Here is a 26,618-nt window from a genome sequence, read left to right on the forward strand (position 1 = left end):
GGATGAGCAGACTGAACCCACCATACAAAGCATGTACCTGAGAACAGGTTACTCACTGTCCCAGGGTTTGATGCAGGCTCGGTTCCAGAGCCCGGCGTGAGGGGGGTGCTCATCTTGACTCCCGACCGCTTCAGAGATGCTTCACCAAAATATGTGAGCCGCGCTATGCAGGGCGCCGTTACACAGGTCCTGAGCGTTTTTATAGTGTCTCCATGTGCTTCTCATGCTGCAGGACCTGTGGCGCATGTTGATGACGTCAGCGCGCTTAGCTCCGCCCCCGGCGTCTGACGTCATCTGCCTGCCGGCCGGAAGGGACACATCACAGTGCCGATCCGCCGTGTTCCTCCTTCCCTCTGCATCAAGCCCTCCGGGACCGCCGCAGAGGGAATCTTCGCAGGGGCACTACCTATGTGCCCGAGCCCAGGCCTAACCAAACGGAGGAGGGAGAGCTGCACTGCAGATCCGACCTCGGCCCAGATGAAAAAAATAACTCCAGGTGAGCCCAAACGAGCTCCGTGCACCTCTCCTGCTTCCTATCCTGATGGGACAGGAAAAACACTGGTGATGTGAGGAGGGGGTGGGGGTTTTAACCTCTGTGTTTTTCCTGTCCAATCAGAAGGAAGTCAATCTCAGGACTTGGTGTCATGGAGACGACTGGGGAAATAAAGGTTATACTGTCTGTATGTCTTCTACGACCCTAGCCCTGCCTGCAAGCTGCTCTGCACATGGTGATGGCACTTGATCTCTCATAGCAGGCATTACAGTATAGTTCCTGAGTCCAGACAGTATATAATCTCTCCTTGTGGCCCCCATACAGTATATAATCTCTCCTTGTGGCCCCCATACAGTATATAATCTCTCCTTGTGGCCCCCATACAGTATATAATCTCTCCTTGTGGCCCCCATACAGTATATAATCTCTCCTTGTGGCCTCCATACAGTATAGTGTCTTCATCCCCATAAATGGGTATTTCTCAATATATAGTTATCTCGATAAAATTCTTAATATCGTTATCTTGGGAATATTTTTGATATCACCCAACCCTAGTTCAGAGAAGTTGAGCATTATCAAAAGGAGCCCTCATCTGTGTACCAGAACGGTTGTTACAATGCATTAGGGCCGACTCCTACACCGTCCTGACTTTGGAAAGGAACACAACCACTAACAGTTTTTACTAATCAGACACTGTCCTGCAGCCCGGAACGTATAGGAGCCAGCTCCAAAGCTTTGCAATGGCACGGATAGCTCTCCTGGTACACAAGAGCATACCACATCTACAAGAGTAGCAGTGTAACAAACCTCAATTTTTAGTGAAGAGACAAGATTCCTTTATTTTGAAAACATGTTTATTATGGGCCATGGTAGGCATTGAAACTAGAGTGACTTAAGACCATTCGGTGGTTGTTCCGACCCACTCAGAAGCTTGCGCAGTTGGGGCAGCAGACCAGTCATCTGTGCTAGCAGGCTGAGTACTCCAGTCTTCTGCTACAAATGAAAATAGGACTTTAGTATTTTATATAGTGTTACACACTTGTAAAAGGGTTAGTCTGAATTCTGTAAAAGCACTGTAAACCTGATATCAGCAAAATACACAAGGTAAGCAAAAAATACATATTTACTCATTTACCTAGTTCTGTTCCTTTGCTTACATGCAGTTGCAGAACTGTCGGTGCATGTAACAGTGTAAGGTTTACCTCAAAAGTATTTGTGGGTGTCAGACTGCTATTCTGCTCCCCTTTTCTGCAAAGGGGTGAATAAAATTGCTGCCTTGTCTGCTGGGATACTCATGTTGTATGTGTGGGACTACAAGTCCCAGCCGTACAGTACAATGACACTGCTGCTACACAAGATCTTCCACCTACCTGTTCTTGTGCAATGTTCTTCAGACACGTCACAGCCCGCATAAGAGCACAGAGGAGAGGACTCCCCCAGTCTGTCAACTATGTGTTTGCAGGGGGAGGAGGGAGGCAAGATCCTGTGCACAGCGTTTATCTTCTGTCTGCAGAACAGGAGACCCTGCAGCTGCCCAGTACCCGAGGCATAGCCTCCAACCCCTAAAGGGTTGCTTCCCCTAAAAGAAAACCTTTGCTTCTACTTCAGTTTTTTTTGCCTTCCTCTGGGTCAACTTGCTGGACAAGAGGCTAAAATGGATGGACGAATGTCTTCAGCCATACAAACTATGTTACTATGCTACATCACTATTCTAGCAGTGTAATCTGTCAACATATGAAACCTTTTCATTATGGGAGCCTGGTCATGAGTCTAGAGCTTGCTCTAATCATGTGTAGCTCAGGCCCCTCTCCAGCCACCATGTTCTTCTGTAGATAATGTCTCCCCATCTAAAGGACCAGAAGTGCAGGTATACAGAAGTGTGGTGTATACTGCCATCTGCAGCAGTTCTATAAACCTCCTGCCATCTGTGTGCTGACTCCAGAGCAGAGGGCGCAGGCTTACACTCACAGGAAAGCATGGAGACCCTGCAGTGTAAGGGGCAGCAGCCGTGTCACTGATCCGTCATGGCTGCCCTCAAAGGACTCTGCAGTACTGTAAGGTCTCATTCACAGACCGTTATCAGTCATTTCCATCATTGACTGAGCCAAAAATCAGACGTGGGTCTAAATACAGAACAGGCACAGATCTTTCCCTTATTTCTATGTAGCCTCCACCTCTGGTTTTTGCTCACAATCACTGATGCAAAAACCACTGACAAAACATGGATATTCTTTGATGGCCTATCCCACCGCACTATTTAGGCAAAAAATAAATAAATCCCAGAGTGCTTCAATAATTGACTTTCAGATGTGGCAATGACAATTGTTTAAAATTTTTTTTAACCCCTTGTCAACCACTACCATACATGTACAGCCGAAGTCTGAACAGAGTGCCATAGCCACTGGGTACCTGCCATTTCACACAACAGAAGCCAAATGTGACCATGGCATCTGAAAGCAGATAACTGGGAGCACTGCACTCCTGGGGTTTGAATAACTCCAGTGATTGGAGGAGCTGTTTCTTGTATCTTAAAGCCCCGCTCTTAAGAAACCTGGGATATCAGAGCTGTAGTTCCTATGGAGCCCTGCAGGTGGCAGGGCTCTATAAGAACATAATCTTGCAAATGAATTGCAAAGGCAATCTAATGATTGCTTAGTCATCTAGGTCGAGTTTATAAAAAAATGTTTTTGAAAATATAAAACCCAAATCACCCACCCTCCTTTCATCATAATCTAAAAATGAAGAAAAAAAAATGCTAGGCACTGCCATATCACAAAATGCCTGTACAAATCTAATATTTATCCCCTACAGCAATTGATTTAACAAATCAAAATGGCCGATTGACCATTGTCATCTCTAACTGTGCTAAAAAAATAAATAAATAGTGATGTCACAAAAAACTACAACTCACAAAAAACAGTTGAGGGTCAGATTTTTCTTCAGTATTAAAGAGGTTCTGCAGTTTTTTAAAACAGATAATCTATCCTCTGGATAGATCAGCATCTGATCGGCAGGGGTCTGACACCCGGGACCCCCGCCAATCAGCTGTTTGAGAAGGCAGCGGCAGAACCCCTTTAAGCCTCATGCCCACAACCATATTTTCAGTCTGCATTCGATCCACATTTTTGGTGGATCAAACGTGGACCCATTGATCCCTGCAGAAAAGGAAAATGCAGGATGCACATGGCCAGTATCTGATTTGCAGATCCCCATATGCGAAATTGACTGACTCACCCTAAACCAACAGGTTCAGCATATTTCTGTATAGGCAGATAGGGGCCTTTAGGTTTTCTTAGATTACTTTGAAGTACACAGTATAATACTCAGACATTTATATCTCCGTTTCTGAAACAATCTTAAACTTCCAGTTTAAAGGGGTTATTCAATTTTTTGAATTTATATCCTGCCCAACAATTACAGTACGCATGCGCTGTGGGTTGTAACCAGGCTAGGATTGTTACGGTGTATGGCAAGTGTTTGAGGAGCATACAGTTAGATCGGGAGCCCAGAGCTGGGCAACAACTTTATAAGAATCAATTAAAACAATACCACTAATCAAGGGGGGGGGGGAGGGAGGAAAGAAAGCAAAAAATCCAATAACCCCTTTAACTCCAATTTGATTTAGAAAGTTATGTATCATTTTATTTTTCATGTCATCAATATTTTTCTCCTTACCAGCAGGAACTTTGGGAGCTGCCGCTGCTGCAGCAGTAATTTCAGGACGATCTGAAATGAAAACCGGATTAAAAGGCATCCAGAATTATAAAGCAATTTTACAAAAAACAAACAGCCACATACCTGCAAACGGCTGAATGGGCACTGAAGGAACCGGAACTCCCTCTGACCAGTCAGCAACTTCAGTTGTAGTAAATTCTGCAACAGGTGCGGTCCATTCACCCTGGTATTCCTCCTTTGTGGTAGCCTTTTCAGCAGCAGCTTGCTCCTCTTTCTCAATCTGAAAAGTGGAAAAAATGACAGTGACTGGCAAATACGGATTAGTAAATTTAAACCAGATTTAATAAAATCCCACTCCATATTAACTAGCCTTGCCAGTAATACTTTGTTAAATCTACACAATGGATATTCTGGAAGCCTCCCAGAGTGTGTGTGTGAAAAAAAAAAAGGTTGCCCATCAGCCCAGACATGTTCTTTTGGGCGCACTCACTACAGAGGAAAATGTTCTGTGTGCATACACTGCGGCTTTGGTCTCTCCAGTTATCCATTGTCTGGTGGATTTAACGGTTCTTTGTTTAGCTCAGTTTCATGCCAGTCCCATGACAAATATGTGAACATGCCCTCTGTGGAACATTCAGCACTGTGTTCACACATGCAGACTGAAGGACATTACCAGCGTCGCTACTAGGGCAGAGTCTCCAAGCTTATTAAAAGGAGCTGAACATTGGCTTATAGGATAGCTGCCTTACATCTGGTGGCATTAGAGGCATTTGCATCCCTTTCTTACTAGGGCAGGGTAGGCAGATTGCATGGCTTGTCACATTAGGAAGCAGCAGCGAGTTCGCTGCATTTTCCGCTCAGGGAACGGTATATTGGGCTTTTACATTTTTTGGCAGCGCACAGAAGCATGGCAAGTGTTGAGGCTGCAGCTGATCTATGCCCACAAGGTGGAAGTCCAGAGGGAGCACAGAGATTAAAGTTAGGACTCAGGAAAGTTGATAAAAGGTACACCATTATACTGTGCAGGAGACTAGACAACGTTTACACAATTCGATTTTTAGGATCCGGCACAACCCCTTTAAAGGGTTTGTCACCCCAATTTTCGCTATTAATTTCGCTATGTCACCTGAATTTAACTCTGCATCTTTTATTCAAGTATGCCCCTGTTTTCGTGTAATTTTAACTTTTATTATATGCAAATTAGCCACTAGGAGCAGGGCACCTGCTCCTAGAGGCTCCATTCGCCAACCTCATTTCCACACCCTTCTGTCTTGATTGACAGGGCCAGACCAGCGGTGGTTCTCCTGCTAGCCCCGTCTGCCGTGTAAATCGCCGCCCCGTTCAGTATTTGGCGCAGGCAGAAAGCCTGCCATCCGTCAGCGAGGCTTAGCGTATTCAGAGCAACTACCGACAACCCCATTGGCTGCAGGAGTTGACGGTAGGAAGTTCCGGGTTTTTGGGCATTTAGAGGACGTGAACTCACTTGATTACAGTAATTAAAGGCTTTAGATGATGTAATCAGCATTATTGCCGTAACTGTAATTAGCCACAGGTCTCTGCTGTTTGAAACTCCACATGCGAGGGGGCACCATGTCTACACATCACTCCAGTGCCATACATGTACAGTGCTGGTAGAGATAGGGTTAAGGGTGGTGTTCTCTTTAAACCTCTTAAGTACTGGGCCCATTTTGTTTCCCCCCTTATGTTACTGTAGCCACAACTTTAATTTTTGGTTCATATAGTCATAATGAGAGCTTGTTTATGGGATAAGTTATATTTTTTTAATGCCATCAATTAATTTACCACGGGTCGTATTGGAAAACAGCAAAAAGTTATTTGTGGGGTTAAATTGAAAAAACCCACAATACTGACAAGATTTTTTAGGTTTTTAAATTATGGCGTTCACTGTGCAGTAAAAGTGACAAGACATGCTTATTCTGTGGCTCAATATGATTACGAAGACTTTAAATTTGTGTAGTTTTTTTGTTTTACAACTTAAATAAACCTTTGGAAAAAAATATAAATTCTTTGCATCGCCATAACTTATAATTTCATTTAGAGCTGTACGTTTGTGGGTTGAACGTTTTCATTGGTATATACAATTTTGATCACTTATTCAAGTTTTGGGGCAATAAGGTGACCCAAAAAATTGTGAATTGCACATTTTTATTTTACATTATGGGTATACCAGACAGGAAATTTTTTTATATTTAATAGTTGGCATTTTCAGACACTGATACCAGTTATTTGTGTGTAAAACTGGCAAAGCGAGGGGGATTCAAATAATTGTTTAACTTTTGAAACGACTTAAATGACAGGCCTGAGAACCTTCAACAGGCCCTAGACCAAGCATGTCAAACTCAAAGGCTAACATGGGCCAAAAAAACTAAATTTTAGTTTGTGGGCCGCATCAAAAAAAAAATAAATTTTTTTTACAATATAATGCAGACGGATCCGTTCTGAACGGATCCACCGTCTGCATTATATGAGCGGATCCGTCTCAGACGGATCCGCTCTGAACGCAAGTGTGAAAGTAGCCTTAGGGGCGAGAACCTGGGATCTTTCATCCCTTGTCCTATTCAGCTCTATCAGGGTGAATAGGACTTCACACTGTCCCTGCTGCTCTGTGCCTTGTGCACACAGCATCAGGGATGTTACCATGGCAACCAGGGCTTCTGAAGCGTCCTGGCTGCCATGGTAACTGATCGGAGCCCCAGGCTTACACAGCTGGGGCTCCGATCAGAAGCTGCCACTGCACCACCAATGAGGGGGAGGGGAGAGGTCCCTGTGGCCACTGCCACCAATGATTTTAATACTGGGGGGGTTGAGAGGGGCTGGCGCACTGTGCCACCAATGATTTTAATGGGATGGGGGGTACACTGCACCACCAATGATAAATTACCCCTTTATACAGGAGGCTGGTACTGGCAGATCAGCAGTTAACCCCTCAGGTGCGGCACCTAAGGGGTTAACTGCCTCTGATCGCAGCTCCCTGTCAGCGGCAGGGTGCCGGCAATGCGATTCTGCTGCCGGCACCCGCCTCCTGTATTGTGTTAAAGACTGACTTTCACCATCAGGCCACACAGAGCGGCGCCCAGCGATGTCTCAGCACTCACCATTAGTCCTGGGCGCCGCTCCGTTCGCCTGCAGTGCTCCATTACTGTCTCCTCTCCTGCTCCACATGCTGCTGATTACTATCGGAGCGATGGGAGGAGACATCAGCTTCACTAGTGGGCGTTCCTTCTTCCTGGCTGTAGCGCTGTCTAATCGCAGCGCAGGGAGAAGGAACGCCCACTAGTGAAGCTGATGTCTCCTCCCATCGCTCTGATAGTAATCAGCAGCATGTGGAGCAGGAGAGGAGACAGTAATGGAGCACTGCAGGCGAACAGAGCGGCGCCCAGGACTAATGGTGAGTGCTGAGACATCGCTGGGCGCCGCTCTGTGTGGGAAATGGGAATAGTCCTATCATTGGTGGCTCAGTGCGCCCGCCCCTCCTCCTCCCCCCTCTCTTCTCATTGGTGGCAGTGGCAGCAGCACAGGGGGAGGGAGGACAGCTTCCTTCTCCCCGTGCTGCTGAGAGAACATGAGCGCGCCGATAGCAGCGCGCTCATGTTCAGAGATACTAGACTGCCGGGCCGCAAAGATATTCATTGCGGGCCGCATGTGCCGCGGGCCGCATATGTTTGACACCCATGCCCTAGACCGTCATGTTACAGATTGGAATCTTCTTAGTTATAGTGACACCTCAGCACACGTCTAAATTGAACGGCTTTTGTGGGTGCTCGTCTCCTGTTACCTCCTTCCACCCGCGGAGTGAGATTATAGCTATAAATAGGTTTTTCAGAAACAGCACACCGATGTAGTTAGTTATTCAACCTTTATTAACCAGTGGTACATTCTCAGATTATTTTATGACATTTATTGCTATCTGCAACGTTTCGGGCCCATTCGGTGCCCTTTGTCAAGCTGGATGGCCGGTCTGCGTGTTTCCACGTGGAAACACGCAGACCGGCCATCCAGCTTGACAAAGGGCACCGAATGGGCCCGAAACGTTGCAGATAGCAATAAATGTCATAAAATAATCTGAGAATGTACCACTGGTTAATAAAGGTTGAATAACTAACTACATCGGTGTGCTGTTTCTGAAAAACCTATTTATAATGTTACAGATTGGAGCCCTGCGATTTCACTGCAGGTGTTCCAATCGGAAGGCAGAGGGGGCCACATGCCTCTGCCTAACCTCACAGATGCTGCAATAGATACTGAACGCAGGTTTAAATGAACAGTTTAGGCGTCATCACCGATCCCACCATTGCAGCCAGGTGCCTACCATATTATACAGCTGGCACCCACTGCATATGGAGTGCGTTCAGCACAGCAGCCCGCTCCATACATTCTCTCAGCCACTGATGTACAGGTACTTAATGGCTAAAGGGGTTAAAGAGGGTTTCTGGCCTACAAGCCAACTCCAAGGGTGGTCATCCAGTTAGCACTAATGAAGGCTCGCTTTAACAGTGACCATATTGAGACTCAAAAGAGAATACACTAATGATCGTACGGAGATGAGGATTGCAATGAAGATGCTTTATGTAGATGAGGGGATCGGGTTCAGTGAAAGCAGGATTAATGGTTCGCTCTTCGGTGCGCAGTTTATCAATTTGGACCTCCATGTGCATCATGTTAATAGTAAGTAACCCCCAACATATACCTCAGATTAACTCTGTATCTTACATAATAGTACCACTTAGGGAGATGCTATATGAATCGGCACTGCAGGAACTGCTAAAGGTTGTGTTCATTGAGGTTTTTCAATGGGGTGCTTTCCAGCAAAGTCAAACAGCTGTTTCACCCACAACACAATTCCACCAGTATCTCATGACTAATGTAAAAAAATGAAGATCAAACCTCATAGGACATGACCATCTCTTTCTAACAAAGTTGAACCAGCCCTGTACTTCACATGGGTCCAGAGAGCTCCCTATTCATTGCTCTGCTATTTATATCAGGCTGGCAGCTCAAGGGGAGTGTCTTCTGCTGCAGCTCAGGGGGCGTCTCAGCTCTCCCTATCACAGCTCAGGGGGAGTGTCTCAGCTCTCCCTATCACAGCTCAGGGGGAGTGTCTCAGCTCTCCCTATCACAGCTCAGGAGTCAGTTGAAGGATGAAACTGAGCATGTGCGACCATCTCAGTGAGCAGGACAAAGAAATAACAAATAGCAGTTGGCGCTATAAAGATAGATTTCAGTGAATAACTTAGTGGCTATGCTAAATTTTTAAATGACAAAAGTATTCAGATCACTGTGCTAGTTTGAAAACTAGAATATTTTTCGTGGACAACCCCTTTAAGAGATCCTCAGTTATTTTATATGTTGAGCAATATAAATATTAATCATTCTAAAGACTCAAAACTAGCCTATGACTCAAAACTACATGAATATTAAAATTTTGCACATTAAGTACAGACCTCTTCTGGATCACGGTAGAAATACAGATCAGGCATGACCTCCCATGGATGCTCACGAGATATGGTGCCTCTCATGCGAAGAACTTCACGAGCCAACATCCACCACATCAGGCCAACTGAATGGGCTCCCTAAAGAAAATTTAAGAAACATTTTAATTAAGAACAGCCTTTTCTATATAAAAGTGGTTGTAGCATTGAAATCATTAAAGGGGATGTCCAACTTTTACTACGCGATTGTCTACCCTCAGGACAGGCCACAATGATTGGGTGCAGGATATTGGACCTCCGCCACTCAGATCAGCTTTTCAGGTGTAGTTCAGTCACTGATGTGGCAGACCTTCCCAGCCTGCCTACTATACAGCCATGGAAAACAGGAACCGCAAGAGGCTTGCTGCATCTCCAGAATGAACTCTTACAGTCAAGTCTGTTTATTGCATATCCTTAATGCTTCATTGTTTTCTCCTTAAGCTCAGGTCTCAATTTTCTACTATAGCCCTCCCTTTCTGAGATGCCGATGATCCCCATCTAAGTTGGTGCAGGGCAGGCTCTGTGCCCAATCCAGCGACACTGCGCTTCCCACCCCTCCCCCCTACCATTTCCCTATTTACTCTCTTGGCGATTTCTTCTCTCTCCCCTCTTTCGCTTAACTACATTACTAAGCTAATATTCTGCACTACTACTCCTTCCAAAAAGGAGTGGCACATTACTTTTGTACATCTTCTACTGTTTAAGTTACTTGTCAACAGGAGGGCAGTGCCGTCTGGAGATCATTGTTTTTGGGGACTGGAGGAGCAGGCTTCCACTCTATTGTATTTTGTTCTGATCTGTACTCATGGTATTTGTAATCTATTTTTCATTGACTTTAGTGGAGATATATGACCGCTATAAAATGTGGTCTCATGGAATGTACAGGGATTGAACTCGCCAACTAAGATCTCGGGTTCAACTGCTCATCATACTGATGTGGGTCTCTTGTAGAAGGGCTTCTATAAACAGGGTAAACTTCCCAGTCTAGCTAGGAAATACTTCTCAATGGTTCCAATTCCTGTTACCCAGATTCCAAAACGAGAGGCGTAACCATTGCAATTCTTTTCCCTTCACTCTAGCATCCAGTCTTAGAGATCCAGATGGGAGATTTCCATTTCTAAAAGGCCAGATAGCGAACACTGCAATCCCAATGTCCGGTATCTACGCTCCTAACTCCAAGCAGATGCCCTGGCTGGTTAATGTACTACTACAAGGTCTACAGTCTTTCCAAGAAGGAATCTGCGTAGTGGGTGGAGATCTAAATGTTACTCTAGACCAGGGCTGGCCAACCTGCAGCCCTCCAGCTGTTGTAAAACTACAATTCCCACCATGCCCTGCTGTAGGCTGATAGTTGTAGACAGTCTGGGCATGCTGGGAGTTGTAGTTTTGCAAAAGCTGGAGAGCCGCAGTTTGGCCATCCCTGCTCTAGACCCATTACTCAATTCCTCTAACCTGACTCATCCTATAGAAAACTTAGGGCATTAAAAACAGCCCTAGTCTCCACAGCACTTAGATGCTTGGCGGACTGTAGCTATACTAGAGATGAGCGAATTAACGCTTATGAAATTTGTTCACACTTCGTTTGTTGGTACAAAGGGATTTGTGTTATGGATTCCGTTACCATGGACCATAACACAATTCTATGACAGAATGCCTTTAGAGGCATTGCGTTATAGTAGAAGTCTATGGCCTGCATAACAGATCCGCTTTGTTTTAGTTATGCAGGGGAGTCCTCTTCTGCATAATTTAAACGGGGCGGATCTGTTTTGCAGCCCATAGACTTCTATAATGACTGAATGAAAAGAGTATTACACTCACCGGTAATCCGGTTTCCTGGAAGTCTCCATGACACCAAGTCCTGAGGTTAAAACCCCCACCCCCTCCTCACATCACCAGTGTATTTTAACGAAGAACCCCAGGATGAAAGGATAATAGCTAATAGCAGAAAAAAAGGGTGGGATATATGTGGTGTCATGGAGACTTCCAGGAAACCGGATTACCGGTGAGTGTAATACTCTTTTCCCCAGTCGTCTCCATGACACCAAGTCCTGAGACAATATCAAAGATACAATTAGGGGGGGACAACTGCCGACAGGACCTTACGTCCAAATCTTAGGTCGTCATTAGCAGCTACATCTAGTCTGTAGTGCTTAGTGAAAGTATGAACTCTTTTCCATGTTGCTGCCCTGCAAATCTGTTGTAAGGAGGCTGAGGCTTTTTCCGCCCAGGAGGCAGCCATGCCTCTCGTAGAATGTGCTTTTAGGGAAGCAGGGACGTCTTTTCCCTGAGCTTTATATGCTTCGGAGATTGCCATCTTAATCCATCTGGAGATGGAACTTTTTGCCGCTTTCTTCCCTTTGTTAGGACCTGAAAATTGGACAAACAGATTTTTGTCTTTTCTCCAAAGGCTGGTAGCTTCCAGGTACTTTAAGACCGCTCTCCGGACATCTAATGTGTGGTAAGTGATTTCTTGATCGTTTTTCGGATCGTCACAGAACGAGGGGAGAACAATGTCCTGAGACCTATGGAAGGTCGAGACTACCTTGGGGAGGAAAGTCGGATCTAATTTGAAAATTAATTTGTCCTCAAATATTGCAAGGAATGGTTCTTGGATGGACAAGGCCTGCAGCTCACAGACCCTTCTGGCTGAGGTTATTGCCACCAGAAAAATCGTTTTAATGGTAAGCCATCTGATGTGGATAGAGTCCAGAGGTTCGAATGGATCGGAGGTTAGACCCCCTAGTACTGTATTAAGGTTCCATGGTGGCACCATGTTTCTAATTGTAGGTCTGATCCTATCTGCCGCCTTAAGGAATCTGGATATCCAGGGATGTTCCGTTAGCTTGGTATTATATAGTGCTCCTAAAGCCGATACCTGGACCCTAAGGGTATTGGGGGATAGACCTAAATCTAGCCCTTCTTGAAGAAAATCCAGGATTAGTGAGATGTTGGCTCTAAACTGGTTGAAGGAGGTCCCAGACCAATCAGCAAATTTCTTCCATATTTTTTGGTACTTGTCGTTGGTACTCTGTTTCCTGCTAAGGAGTAAGGTGTTCACTACTTTTTTTGATAGACCAAAGTTTAATAAGTTGGATTCTTCAGAATCCAGGCTGTTAACTTTAGTATTTTCAGGTCTGGGTGAGAAATAGGTCCCTGACTTAGAAGGTCCGGCCTTTGAGGTAGAAGGAGAGGAGCTTCCACGCTGAGGGCTTTCAAGAGGGAGAACCAACTTCTCTTGGGCCAGAAGGGGGTTATCAGGATTAGTGTACACTTTTCTTTTAGGAACTTCTGTAACACTCTGGGGATAAGCGGAAATGGGGGGAAGGCGTAGACTAAGTTTGTTGTCCAACTCTGGTTGAGGGCGTCTACTGCCCGAGGATGATCCCTGGGGTTGAGGGAGAAGAACTGGTTTAGCTGATGATTTCTCCTGGATGCAAACAGGTCTATCGTCGGCCTGCCCCATTTCTTCGTGATTAAATGGAAGGCTTCTGGAGCTAACATCCATTCCCCTGGGTCTAGTCTGTGCCGGCTTAGGTAATCGGCCTGAATGTTTAAAACTCCCTTCAAATGAACCGCTGAAAGAGATTGAATGTTGCCTTCTGCCCAGGAAAAGATTTTGTTTGCCAGGTTCTGTAGCGGGCGATGCCTTGTGCCTCCCTGGTGTTGGATAAAGGCCACGGCTGTAGCGTTGTCCGAGTAGACTAGGACGTGACGACCCTTTGCCAGCTGACTTGTGTGTTTCAGTGCTTCCCACACTGCCCTCAGCTCCTTGAAATTTGAGGATTGCTGGCTCACGTAATTCCCCCATGTTCCCTGGTAGGAGTTCCCCTGGACGACCGCTCCCCACCCGTGGAGGCTGGCATCTGTTGTGATGACTAGAGGGAGATCTTGTGCCCAGAAAATCCCGTTTTCTAGGTTCGAATTGCTGAGCCACCAAGTTAGTGATTTTTTGGTCTCTGCATCTAAGAATATTTTCCTCTCTAGGGTTAATTGCGATCTGTTCCATTTGTCTAAGATGAATTTCTGGAGTGGTCTTAGATGGAACTGTGCCCAGGCAACTGCTGGAATGCAAGCGGACAGACTCCCTAGTACCTTCATGGCCTGTCTTATTGAACAGAATTTCTCCTTCTTGAACTTCCTCAAAGCTGTCTGAAGTTTTACTATCTTTTGAGGTGGTAGAAAGGATCTTTGGGAGACTGTGTCTAGAGTAATGCCCAGAAAAACTTTCCGTTTGGATGGGATTAAATCCGATTTTTTCCAATTGATGAGCCAACCTAGGCTCTGTAGATGATCCAGGACTAACCCGAGATGGATTCCCATGGTCTCTATGTTGTCCGCCACTACCAGTAGGTCGTCCAGATAGGGGATCACACAAATTGCCTTTTCTCTCAAGGTTGTCAAGGCTTCCGCCATTATTTTGGTAAAAACCCTTGGGGCAGAAGAGATCCCGAAGGGGAGACACCTGAACTGGAAATGCTGAATGTTTCCCTCCAATTCTATTGCGAACCTTAGGAATTCCCTTGATGACCTGTGAATTGGGACGTGATAATAGGCGTCGCTTAAATCTATTGTGGCCATCACTGCATCCTTTTTTAAGAGTTTCACTGCTGACTTCAGGGTCTCCATTTTGAATTTTTGATATCTTACGTATTTGTTTAGATGTTTCAGATTTATAATTACCCTGGATTTCCCGTTTGGTTTCTTTATAATGAAGAGGCGGGAATAGAATCCCAGTCCTGTCTGATTTTTCGGGACGGGCTCTATGGCGTCCAAGGTTAATAGGTTTTTTATGTCGTTTTTTAAGGTCGCAGTTTGAGATGGGGGAAGGGTAGTGATCACATATTTCTGTGGAGGGGAAGAGAGAAGATCTATCAGATAACCCTCTTGTATAATACTTAAGATCCACCGGCTGTTTGTTACATGCTCCCAAGATCTTAGAAAGGAGCCGAGTCTTCCCCCCACTGGTATGGCGTCATTGTTTGTTGTTGGATGAGGAGGCTTCGGCCCGATTTGGGTTGAAGAGGAAGCTTCTCCCCCTGCCTCCCTTCGCATAGCTCCACCTCCCAGTCTTCCCTTTATCTTTTTTATTTTCGGGTTGAAAAAATCGGTCACGAAAGGGCTGCCTTTTTTGTTTATATCTTTCCTCTGGAAACCCTCTTTTTTTATTTGTCGCGTTGTCTAGGATTTTATCTAGATCTTCTCCGAAAACGTACTGACCGTGGAAGGGGAGTGCGATTAATTTATTTTTAGATGTGATATCTCCTGACCACGCTTTAAGCCATAGTGCCCTTCTCGCTGTATTTGAGAGAACAGCTGTACGGGCGGACAGTTTAACTGATTCAGCAGCTGCGTCTGCTAGAAAGGAGGTTGCCATCTTTAATAGAGGCAAGCTCTCTAGAATTTGATCCCGTGGTGTCTTATTGACCAGATGTATCTCTAGCTGGTCTAGCCAAAGGTTCAGTGTTCTGGCCACACATGTGGAGGCAACGCCCGGTTTGAGAAGGGCCGCCGTAGTCTCCCAGGTCTTTCGCAAGAGACTCTCCGCTTTCCTGTCTAGAGGATCTTTCAATTGTGCTGAGTCTTCAAACGGTAGGGCCGTATGTTTTGCTACCTTGGCCACTGGCGCGTCTACTTTGGGAATGGTCTCCCAATCCGTACAGTCCTCTTGGCTAAAGGGGTAGCGCCTCTTAATTCCTCTTGGGATAAAGGATCCTTTATCCGGTTTTTCCCATTCAGACCTAATTAATTTTTGGACACTATCAGGGACTGGAAAAACGGCCTTCTTCCTTTCACCTAGACCCCCAAAAATTTCTTGCTGGGTAGACCTAGGGGTTTTAGGCATCTCCATCTGAATGGTGGCCCTGATGGCCCTGATAAGTTCATCAATATCTTCAGGATTGAACAGGAAGCGCTTATATTCGCCCTCTTCATCTGAAGATGCCGGGTGTTTTTGGACAGATTCGGAGTCTGAGACCGCCAGCCCCTCAGAGTCGGAATCCAGGATAAGTGATTTAACACTACGGGCGTCCTGAGTGGGGGGAACTTTGGGAGGAGTAGGTTCTCTGGTAGTTAAGGCTAGCTGAACCTCTTCTTTTACCACTTTTCTAATGTCTTCAATTAGACTAGAAGACTCAGACTTGATGACACTGGCAGTACATTCTTTACACAGGGGCTTGGATCCAGTGTTAGACAATCTTTTGCAGCAAATACCACATTTTCTAGTTTTTTTGGCTGCAGAAGCCGAATCCTTTTCTCCCTGAAATGGTAAGGGAGGAAAGGATGAGCAGACTGAACCCACCATACAAGGCATGTACCTGAGAACAGGTTACTCACTGTCCCAGGGTTTGATGCAGGCTCGGTTCCAGAGCCCGGCGTGAGGGGGGTGCTCATCTTGACTCCCGACCGCTTCAGAGATGCTTCACCAAAATATGTGAGCCGCGCTATGCAGGGCGCCGTTACACAGGTCCTGAGCGTTTTTATAGTGTCTCCATGTGCTTCTCATGCTGCAGGACCTGTGGCGCATGTTGATGACGTCAGCGCGCTTAGCTCCGCCCCCGGCGTCTGACGTCATCCGCCTGCCGGCCGGAAGGGACACATCACAGTGCCGATCCGCCGTGTTCCTCCTTCCCTCTGCATCAAGCCCTCCGGGACCGCCGCAGAGGGAATCTTCGCAGGGGCACTACCTATGTGCCCGAGCCCAGGCCTAACCAAACGGAGGAGGGAGAGCTGCACTGCAGATCCGACCTCGGCCCAGATGAAAAAAAAAAAAAAAAACTCCAGGTGAGCCCAGACGAGCTCCGTGCACCTCTCCTGCTTCCTATCCTGATGGGACAGGAAAAACACTGGTGATGTGAGGAGGGGGTGGGGGTTTTAACCTCAGGACTTGGTGTCATGGAGACGACTGGGGAAAAAAGGAATGCCTCTAAAGGCATTCAGTCATAGAACTGCGTTATGGTCCGTGGTAACTGCATCTAAAACGCAATTCAGCATATACCCCAACTCGAACTTCAAAATATGAAATTAGCTCACCCCTAGTCACCTTCAAGAGCAATTATGACTGCATTTAACTCATTTATGGGCAAAGGTCATTTAATATTTTTTAAAGATTATGAGCTCTCATGAGTTCAGATATGGGCTATACATTAGCCATGAAAACAGCATGCCTGGACTCCATGTAGAACTAAGGCTAGCGTCACACTAGCGCTTGAGAACCAGCAGGCTGGTCTAGCAGGGAACAACCTGCTGGATCTCTAGCGCTAGTATAAAGTTAGCCCAAAACCACAGTACTCCGCAGCAAGGTTGAAATTTAAACAAAAACTATTTTTTTTTTTTTATATATAGAAGAAAATGGAAGTGGAGAAATGATCCGCCCCAAATTAGTAAAATGCAATACAAAAATTGCCACCTATAAGAGTGATTTCTCCTTATAAAATTCTGGGCTCACCCTAGAAGTTAGGCTACTTTCACACTCGTTTTGTGCAGATCCATTCAGATAATACAACCGTCTGCATCCGTTCAGAACAGATCCGTTTGTATTATCTTTAACATAGCCAAGACGGATCCGTCTTAAACACCACTGAAACTCAATGGAGGACGGATCCATTTTCTATTGTGCCAGTGAAAACTGATCGGTCCCCATTGACTTACATTGTGTGTCAGGACGGATCTGTTTGGTTCAGTTTCATCAGACGGACACCACGACTGATGCATTCTGAGCGGATCCTTTTCCATGCAGAATGCATTAGATTGCAAACGGATTAGTTTTGGACCGCTTGTGAGAGCCCTGAACGGATCTCACAAACGGAAAGCCAAGTGTGAAAGTAGACAAGCTCCTTTTCAGTAGAATTTTAGAGCAATACTATATATAATTACAAACAAGCTTTTAGAATACATTTGAGGGTACAGAGTATATTGGAGATTTGTGCCTGACGTTCTCTGTACAAGCCCGTTTGACTAACCATTTCTCACCTTGTTGTTACAGGGAATAGCAATATCCACATAGCGTAGTGGAGAATCTGTATTACAAAGGGCAATCGTGGGAATATTGACATAGGATGCCTCTGTAAGAGGTTGATGATCAGCTCGTGGGTCGGTTACAACCAGTAGACGTGGCTCACGGAAAGCAGCCTGAATCTGGTTGGTGAAAGTACCAGGAGTGAAGCGTCCTGCAATTGGTGTGGCTCCACATGAAGATGCAAACTTCAACACGGCTCTCTGAAATAAGACATCAGGTGCGTTATTTTTCTGAATCAATGCTGGACAAATACTCAATACTCTTTGCAGCAGCAGCTCACTCCTCTGGCTAATAAAGCAACCCTTCCCATGCAGCTCGGGCTCTGTTCACACTGCACTCCACTTGAGGCAGCAAGAGTTGATTCCCAACATATTGCACGGGTGATAGTTTCCTAGACGTTTATTAGAAATCTATGACCTGCACAAGAACAGATACGAGTACTGCACTGAGGCTTCATCTGTGCTCAGCATAAACTAGCAGAGGTGCTCATCCCATGCCCCTCCAAAACTAACCCTTTTCTGGCTGCAGTGGCATGCAGTCAGGACAAAAGGTTTGGTTAACAAGGCAACGGGCCTTCACAATTAAGGAAACAGCACTCCTAAAAGTTCTAAATTAATTGCATATACTCCTCTTTCCTCACATTGTCTGTTTAACCAAAGTGGACAACCTTCAAAGCAGTGACCCCTAAATGGCTCCACTGTTAATACTGAATTTCTTCACCGTCTCCAAGTAAAGATCAATTTATTCTAGCCGACATGTGATGAAATATTTTATTTGAAGCATGTAGGTTGCAGGTCTCTGCCCACTCTGGAGCAACATATCAGGGTAAACCATTAGACCGAGCCTGCAGAGAAGTTACTGAAATACTGAGGGCATACATGTGTTAGGGCTCATGCACACAACCGGTGACTGTTTTGCAGTCTGCAAAACACGAATACTGGCGGTGTGCATTCTGCAGAACGGCCGGCACCTAATAGAACAGTCCTATCCTTGTCCATAATGCGGACACCTCTATAATTTTGTGAACAGCACGTAATGGACATGTTGATAGCACACGGAGTGCTGTCCGCATCTTTTGCTGCCCCTTTGAAGTGAATAGGTCTGCATCCGACCTGCAAAAAAATGCAGAGCGGATGTGGCCCCAAACCAGTCGTGTGCATGAGGCCTCAAGTGTTATTTCTCATTTACGCAGTTTTTACGGCTCGGGTGCGGACCCATTCACTTCAATGGGGCTGCAAAAGATGCGGATATTCTTGTCAGTTTTGCAGACAATACGCAGTTCTATTAATGGCTGTCCGCGCATTACTGAAAATTGCGGAACGCAGACGGACGCCATCAGTGTTATGCGGATCCGCAAAACACACAACGGTCGTGTGCATGAGGCCTAAGGCATGTGAAAGTTACACCTATAGCAGATTACATGGAGCCCAGTAAACATAAGCAGATTATTGCAAGGATTCTCAGGTTAGGCATTTCCTCCTAATGTATAAAAACTTTATAGAAACATTAGTTTCTGATATTTATAACAATAGTTTAAGTACCTGACCAGTGTTCCTTGAAGAAATGACACACACATCAGCTGGGTTCTCAATGGCAACGATGGCCCGTGCAGCAAGCAGCAGTTTTTCCCATGTGCGCTTCAGGTTTATAATATAAATGCCTGAAATAAATCGGTCACATCCAATATTTATGTTATCACAATGTTAGGAACTTTACACCTGATGAGCGGTTATAGCAGTGTACACTGTATGAACTGGTATCTCTGGTGGCTCAGTATCATGGTGGTTGTATCACCACATCTAAAAGCATCTGAACTACTAACAAAAAATGTCCCTGCACAGTGTACACCATAGTTCAACTTTTTTTTGGGGGGGGGGGCGCGACAAAAAATGTCAGTGGTCAAAAAGTTGTATGTAACCCCCCAAAAAACAAAACACTAGTTTGATCCTGCAAAAAACAAGCCTTCATACAAATCTGTAGACCAAAAATAAGTCAGGTTTAAAAGTATCAAAATAAAAACTTGCTATTGCTGTAATCGTATTGAGCCCCCACCACAAGGTTAATATGTGGGTACTTAGATTTATTTTTTTTTTTCAAATAATATCAAGTATCACAATACTTTTTCTTGGTATCGAAACTCTAAAGATTTTGGTAATGTGACAACATAGGGTACTTTCACACTAGCGTTATTCTTTTCTGGTACCGAGTTCCGTCCTAAGGACTTGGGGCTCTTTCACACTTGCGTTGTCCGGATCCGTCGTGCACTCCATTTGCCGGAGGTGCCTGCCGGATCCGTAACACCGCAAGTGAACTGAAAGCATTTGAAGACGGATCCGTCTTCAAAATGCGTTCAGTGTTACTATGGCACCCAGGACGCTATTAAAGTCCTGGCTGCCATAGTAGTAGTGGGGAGCGGGGGAGCAGTATACTTACAGTCCGTGCGGCTCCCGGGGCGCTCCAGAATGAAATCAGAGCGCCCCATGCGCATGGATCACGTGATCCATGCGATCACGTCCTCCGTGCACATGGGGTGCCCTGACGTCACTCTGAAGCGCCCCGGGAGCCGCACGGACGGTAAGTATACTGCTCCCCACTACACTTTACCATGGCAAACAGGACTTTAGCATCCCAGCAGCCATGGTAACCATTCAGAAAAAGCTAAACGCCCATTAATGCCCATTGCCTTTCAATGGGCATTGATTCCGGCTCCGGCCTTGCGGCAAGTGTTCAGGATTGCGGCAACGTTCCGGTCCTGTACTGAAGACATCTTGAACGGATTTCTCTCCATTCAGAATGCATTGGGATAATCCTGATCAGGATTCTTCCGGCATAGAGCCCCGACGACGGAACTATGCCGGAAAACAACAACGCAAGTGTGAAAGAGCCCTAAATACCAGAAAAGAACTGATCAGTTTTATCCCCATGCATTCTGAATGAAGAGCAATCCGTTCAGGATGCATCAAGATGTCTTCAGTTCAGTCTTTTTGACTTTTCAGGATGGAGATAATACCGCAGCATGCTACGGTTTTATTTCCAGCAAAAATTCCGGAACACCGGCATTTTTCCCATTGAAATGCATTAATGCCGGATCCTGCCCCGAGTGTTCCAGGAAAATGGATCTGGCATGCAGTCTGCGCATGCTCAGACCGCAAAAACAAATATGAAAGAATGCCGGATCAGTTTTTCCAGATAACACCGGAGAGACTGATGCGGCATCTCAGTGCATTTGTCATACGGATCAATATCCTGATCCGTCTGACAAACGCCATCAGTTTGCACACATTTTGACTGAATCCTCTGCTGCAAGTGTGAAAGTACCCTAAAGATGAGCGAATTGACTTGGGATGAAACCTCTGAAGTTGATTCGCATAAAACTTCGTTCTAATACTGTACGGAGCAGGAGCTCCGTACAGTATTAGAATGTATTGTCTGCGATGAGCCAAAGTTATTACTTTGTGAAGTCCTGCGAGACTTAACTTCATAAATGAGGGTACTTTCACACTTGCGTTGTCGGATTCCGGCAATCTGTATGCAAACGGATACCATTTGTACACGGATCTGGATCACAAATGTATTGCAATACCGGATCAGTCTCTCCGGTTGTCATCCAGAAAAACAGATCCGGTATTTATCTTTCACATTTTTAAAGGTTTTTTTGCAGACCGCAAAACTGGATCAGTTTTTCCCAAACACTTGGGGCCGGGGCCGGATCCGGCATTAATGCATTTCAATGGAAAATAATGCCGTCAAGTGTTCCGGAATTTTAGACAAAATACCGCAGCATGCTGCAGTATTTTCTCCGTCCAAAAAATGCACAGTGACTGAACTGAAGACATCCTGATGCATCCTGAACGGATTGCTCTCCATTCAGAATGCATTAGGATAAAACTGATCAGTTCTTTTCCGGTATAGAGCCCCTAGGACGGAACTCAGTGCGCCTGCGCCGATGACTTCTCTTTCGGTGATGTCATCGGCACAGGCGCACTGAGGGAGTTCTGAGGAGACTAGCCTCCTCATCTCAGAGCGCCTGCGCCGAATGAACAGAGGCGCGCGATTTTTGAAATACTGACAGGGCCGGCCGGAGGAGGAGATCACGGCTGGCCCTGTCAATCAACACTGCGAGGGGGCGGTTTTCTGCTGCGGCTACCAGCAAGTAGACGCCCTACTTGCTGGTAGAGACTGGATTTACATATTATAAAACTTCGTTTTCTAAAGAAACGGCCGCATGAAAGTAAGACCATTATATTCTCCTATATCGCGCTATAAGGAATGTAACTATCCCAACAAAAAAAAAAGACTTTTGTGGGGTGACAGAAGCCCTTTAAAGCTGCTTTCACACTTGTGTTAATTCTGGTATTGAGATCCAGCAGAGGATCTCAATACTGGAATTAAATGCATCAGTATTGATTTTGCACATCACAAACCTTTGCCGGATTTCAATACCGGGGAAAAAAAATAACGCCAGTGTGAAAGTACCCTTAGGCCTGTTTCACACTGGCGTTTACAGCCTGCCGGATCAGTACTACGGTGTACACCCGTGAGCAGCCAGAAGTACGCCCAGCCCCGTGCTGCTGCTCCCCATTATAGTGAATGCGGCGGATTGCCATCAGCTCACAGATGTACTGTAGTACAGATCCAGCAGGCTGTTCCCCTGCCGGACCAAGTAAACACCAGTGAGAGTAGCCTTAAAACACGTGTGAGGCTATCCATGAGATGTAATCTATGACATTTTCCATACACAGCTATGGTCCTAAAGAAGAGTTACCAAAGCTTTAGAAGAGGCTTTTTTGGTAAAGGCTGCTCTTGGAGATGCAATCAACCCACTCTTACTGGGCAAGCAGCCTTGGGGGCAAGACAGTCAATCCTGCCACCACTACCCACTCTTACTGGGCAAGACAGACAATCCTGCCACCACTACCCACTCTTACTGGGCAAGACAGACAATCCTGCCACCACTACCCACTCTTACTGGGCAAGACAGACAATCCTGCCACCACTACCCACTCTTACTGGGCAAGACAGACAATTCTGCCACCACTACCCACTCTTACTGGGCAAGACAGACAATCCTGCCACCACTACCCACTCTTACTGGGCAAGACAGACAATTCTGCCACCACTACCCACTCTTACTGGGCAAGACAGACAATTCTGCCACCACTACCCACTCTTACTGGGCAAGACAGACAATCCTGCCACCACTACCCACTCTTACTGGGCAAGACAGTCAATCCTGCCACCACTACCCACTCATCAGTGAAGGTACAGAGAACCTGCACAGGAGGCGGTATTGCCGCCATCCAGAGGCGCTCACAGAAGGGGCACGCTGCACTGACCGTCACTTTTTCTTTTATAGATGTACTGCTCCATTTGGAAGTCGAGGTTAGTGCCACCCAAGTGGGTCCCTGCGGCCAGGAACTTGAGGACATCTTCCTCCTTCATCTGCAGGACATCGAGGCCTCCGGACATTGTTAACACCCCGTGAAAGCTACGATGGGGAACCTAAGGGAGACACGCGCTCGTTAGAGACCCATGAAAGGCTTTAATAACTTATGTCGGAGCCTACACCACACACAGCAGCATTGGGTCATAAGACCGCGCTATAGCTATGTCACCAGCCCGCAACGCTCTCCGTTAGCAGAACACTCACAAGAGACAACGCCGTATGGAGGCTCCGGCAAAAACCGTAGAGTGAAAAGGACTGGGCGCGCGTCAGCAGCGTCCTTATATAGCCCAGCTGCGAGCTAATCACAAACCGCTTTACATACATGTAAACAGCAGCCAGCCAATGGGAGATGTGCTTGTTCGCTGGGTAACGCCTAGAATGTATTGGCTTCTTTGAGGCGCTGGCGTCACAAGATCACGTGACTGCTTAGCACCGCCTCTCACAGAGCGCGCGCATGGTAGATGCTATCTCCTAGCCAGCTAAAGGACCTCTGATGATGTCATGCCCGTGTGACCAGACTTCTTGAGTAGGCGGAGCTAGTCTGGAGTCTGCAAGAAGCAGAAGAATGAGAAGTTGTTTTCTGGGGCTTATGAGTGGTTTGCTGCTAGCCAGGAAAAGGGCAGAAGCCCCAGCACCAGGTGTGAACTACATCCTACAGGACGCAGGACCTTTGGGGACGTCATTGATCATGTGATCGGTCACATGCGTGGGCGGGGTCAGCTGCTCTAGTCGTTGCTGCTTAGCGGCAGTACGCTGGGCTGTGTATGGCACAGCAGAGATGTGTGTGTAATGTACCTCATGCAGAGAATCGTAGCGTTGTGGAGTGTGTGTAATCGTGTGCAGCAGGACCCCTCATCTCTCCTAACATGTCTGGTTTATTAACTACTTGTATCCCCCATATAACACCAGTTCTGGAGCATTTATGAGTCATTCCTCTGTTACCCCTGCTAGAGGTTAGGAATTAAAGGGAACCTGTCACCTCCCAAAACCATCCCAAGCCCCAGCAGTGTGTTTCTGATGATGCAGGGGCGTAGCTATAAGGGAAGCGGCTGCTTTGGGGCCCGAGCTCAGAAGGGTGGATGAGAGCTAAAAGATTTTATTGTCAGGACATCTCAACAATCTTATAAAATGAAATTATAGAGGGGGCATGACCGGAAGTCGAGGAGAGAGGCTGCAAGTCTGCACGGCTCCGCTCGTGACGGCACAATCCAGGGACATACCATACCTGGCGTTTTGGTCACCCTCCCCACCTCACACTATGACGGGCTGATACCGCTGGGGTGTGGGGCGCCTGACAGAGGTTGAGACTTGTACACACTAAGAAGACAGGTTGGCATTAGCAGGAGGTGCTCAAACCCACATGCAGTTGTGCATATATATAGGGGAGCAAATCCTGCACTTGTGGCCCGTTGCTAATGGCAATCCCCAGCAAAATGCATACAATGGAGGATGCCCGCGGCGAACCACAAGTACCACAATAGACATCCTACACAAGGTAACAAGTGCGGATGTCATAATTAATATAACAATATAACAAAACAATAACAAACACAGGTGCACTCTGCAGTCTCACTAAATCCTCAAACTGATTTTAAAGTTGAGAGATTAGTCAACATGTCCTACGGTGTAGAACATGTCTAAGCCCGGACACAGACTTGTACACCAACTAATTATAGCAGTGCCCACATGGTTGGTACCAGGAAAAGCTCTAGATTCAGCTCACCTCAAAAGGAGAAACCATCAACTCAAAGAGGCCTACGTCGTTATTTTACAGCGGGCGATAAACTCCAAAACTCAACATCGGGGCGCTGCCATTTGTCCCAGCTTCATATCAACCCCCAGCATCTGCCCCGAGACAAGGGGACACAGCAGTTTTTGAGCACTGGCGGCGAGACCACCAGATATCTACATCAAACAATCTCCGCTTTCAAAAACGGCTCAGACGGGTCCCAAGACTAACCGCCACACGCCGAATCCTCCCTCGTCGCCAACTTCAGAGCCTTCCATTCCTCACAACGCCACCTCATCTCCAAGCAGAAAAGGCTCCACAAGCGGAGACCCTATAAAAGCACAGTGGGACTGGAAGGAACATAGGAAACTTCTTCCCACAAGGCAAGAAATGGAGAAATTCATTGAAAGATTGGAAACTTCCTATAAACAAGAACTGTCTGTAATCACAGAGAATATACAAGCCATAGAGGAAAGAGTAGAAGAGGCGGCTACTATACAAGATCATACCGCGGTGGGAGACCGTCATATCTGCCAACTATGCAGATTACACAGAAATAGAAGGAACAATATCAGAATAAGGCCTCTTTCACATGACCGTATGGTTATTTCAGTGTTTTGCGGTCCGTTTTTCACGGATCCGTTGCTCTGTTTTTTTTTGTTTCCGTTGTGTTTCCGTTCCGTTTTTCCGTATGGCATATACAGTAATTACTTAGAAAAAATTGGGCTGGGCATAACATTTTCAATAGATGGTTCCGCAAAAACGGAACGGATACGGAAGACATACGGATGCATTTCCGTATGTGTTCCGTTTTTTTTGCGGACCCATTGACTTGAATGGAGCCACGGAACGTGATTTGCAGGCAATAATAGGACATGTTCTATCTTTCAACGGAACGGAAATACGGAAACGGAATGCATATTTCCGGAACCATTGAAATGAATGGTTCCGTATGTATACGAAACGCAAAAAACGGCCCGCACAACGGTAGTGTGAAAGAGGCCTAGGAGGTCTTCCTGAAGCTACTTAAACAGAGGACTTGATCCCTACACTACAAGGCCTATTCAGTTCCATACTAGAGAAACTGGTTTCGGAGCGCCTGGAAATAGATAGAGCTCATAGAACCCTGGCACCAGTTAACCCGGATCCCATAGAACCCTGGCACCAGTTAACCCGGATCCCATAGAACCCTGGCACCAGTTAACCCGGATCCCATAGAACCCTGGCACCAGTTAACCCGGATCCCATAGAACCTGCCACCAGTTAACCCGGATCCCATAGAACGCTGCCACCAGTTAACCCGGATCCCATAGAACCCTGCCACCAGTTAACCCGGATCCCTCTAAATCGAGAGACGTCATTTGCTGCCTCCACTATTATTCAGTGAAGGAAGAAATTCTGAGAAAGGCCCGCAACCTCACTTCCATTGACTTTGATGGTGCGTCTCTGTTACTACTACAAGACCTCTCGCGTGCTACGGTACCTCAGAGAAGAGCTCTCAAACCTCTGCTAGACCTCCTAAGAGCCCACGACACCCCATACTCTTGGGGGTTTCCCTTCCAGCTTGTGGTGCATAGAAATGGCCAACGTATGGAGCTCCGAGACCCCTTTCTCAAAGCGCTTGACCTACCATCTCTTCACCTGCCGGAATGGCAATGCATTCCTCTGTTACCATCAGGTCCACCCTTCCGAAGAAATAGACCTGATTCTATGAGACGACAAGATGGCAACCACCGCACCTGAATCCGTAACCTAACTCTCTGGCGTTATGT

At 46.3% G+C, this 26,618-nt stretch overlaps 1 protein-coding gene across 1 annotated transcript; it reads right to left on the reverse strand.

Annotated features, from left to right (window-relative positions):
• Positions 1-1,329: 1,329 nt before the first annotated feature.
• On the reverse strand, positions 1,330-23,471 carry LOC121006107 (40S ribosomal protein SA). The gene is made up of 8 exons (XM_040439033.1): positions 23,322-23,471; positions 23,008-23,173; positions 19,213-19,331; positions 17,626-17,871; positions 9,631-9,759; positions 4,292-4,448; positions 4,169-4,219; positions 1,330-1,486 (listed from the first exon to the last, which is right to left on the reverse strand). The coding sequence occupies exons 1-8, from the start codon at positions 23,439-23,441 to the stop codon at positions 1,386-1,388; spliced, it is 1,089 nt and encodes a 362-aa protein (XP_040294967.1). The 5' UTR covers positions 23,442-23,471; the 3' UTR covers positions 1,330-1,385.
• Positions 23,472-26,618: the final 3,147 nt, after the last annotated feature.

This window comes from Bufo bufo, chromosome 6 (genome assembly GCF_905171765.1).
Source record: "Bufo bufo chromosome 6, aBufBuf1.1, whole genome shotgun sequence".
NCBI classification, from domain to species: domain Eukaryota; kingdom Metazoa; phylum Chordata; class Amphibia; order Anura; family Bufonidae; genus Bufo; species Bufo bufo.

Excerpts from the sequence above, each read along its gene's own strand:
- LOC121006107 (XM_040439033.1), bottom strand. The coding sequence starts at position 23,441 with ATGTATGTAAAGCGGTTTGTGATTAGCTCGCAGCTGGGCTATATAAGG. Across the intron at positions 17,872-19,212 it reads CTTCAAGGAACACTGGTCAG|AGAGCCGTGTTGAAGTTTGC; the intron begins GTACTTAAACTA and ends GTCTTATTTCAG. Across the intron at positions 1,487-4,168 it reads AGCTCCCAAAGTTCCTGCTG|CAGAAGACTGGAGTACTCAG; the intron begins GTAAGGAGAAAA and ends TTTCATTTGTAG.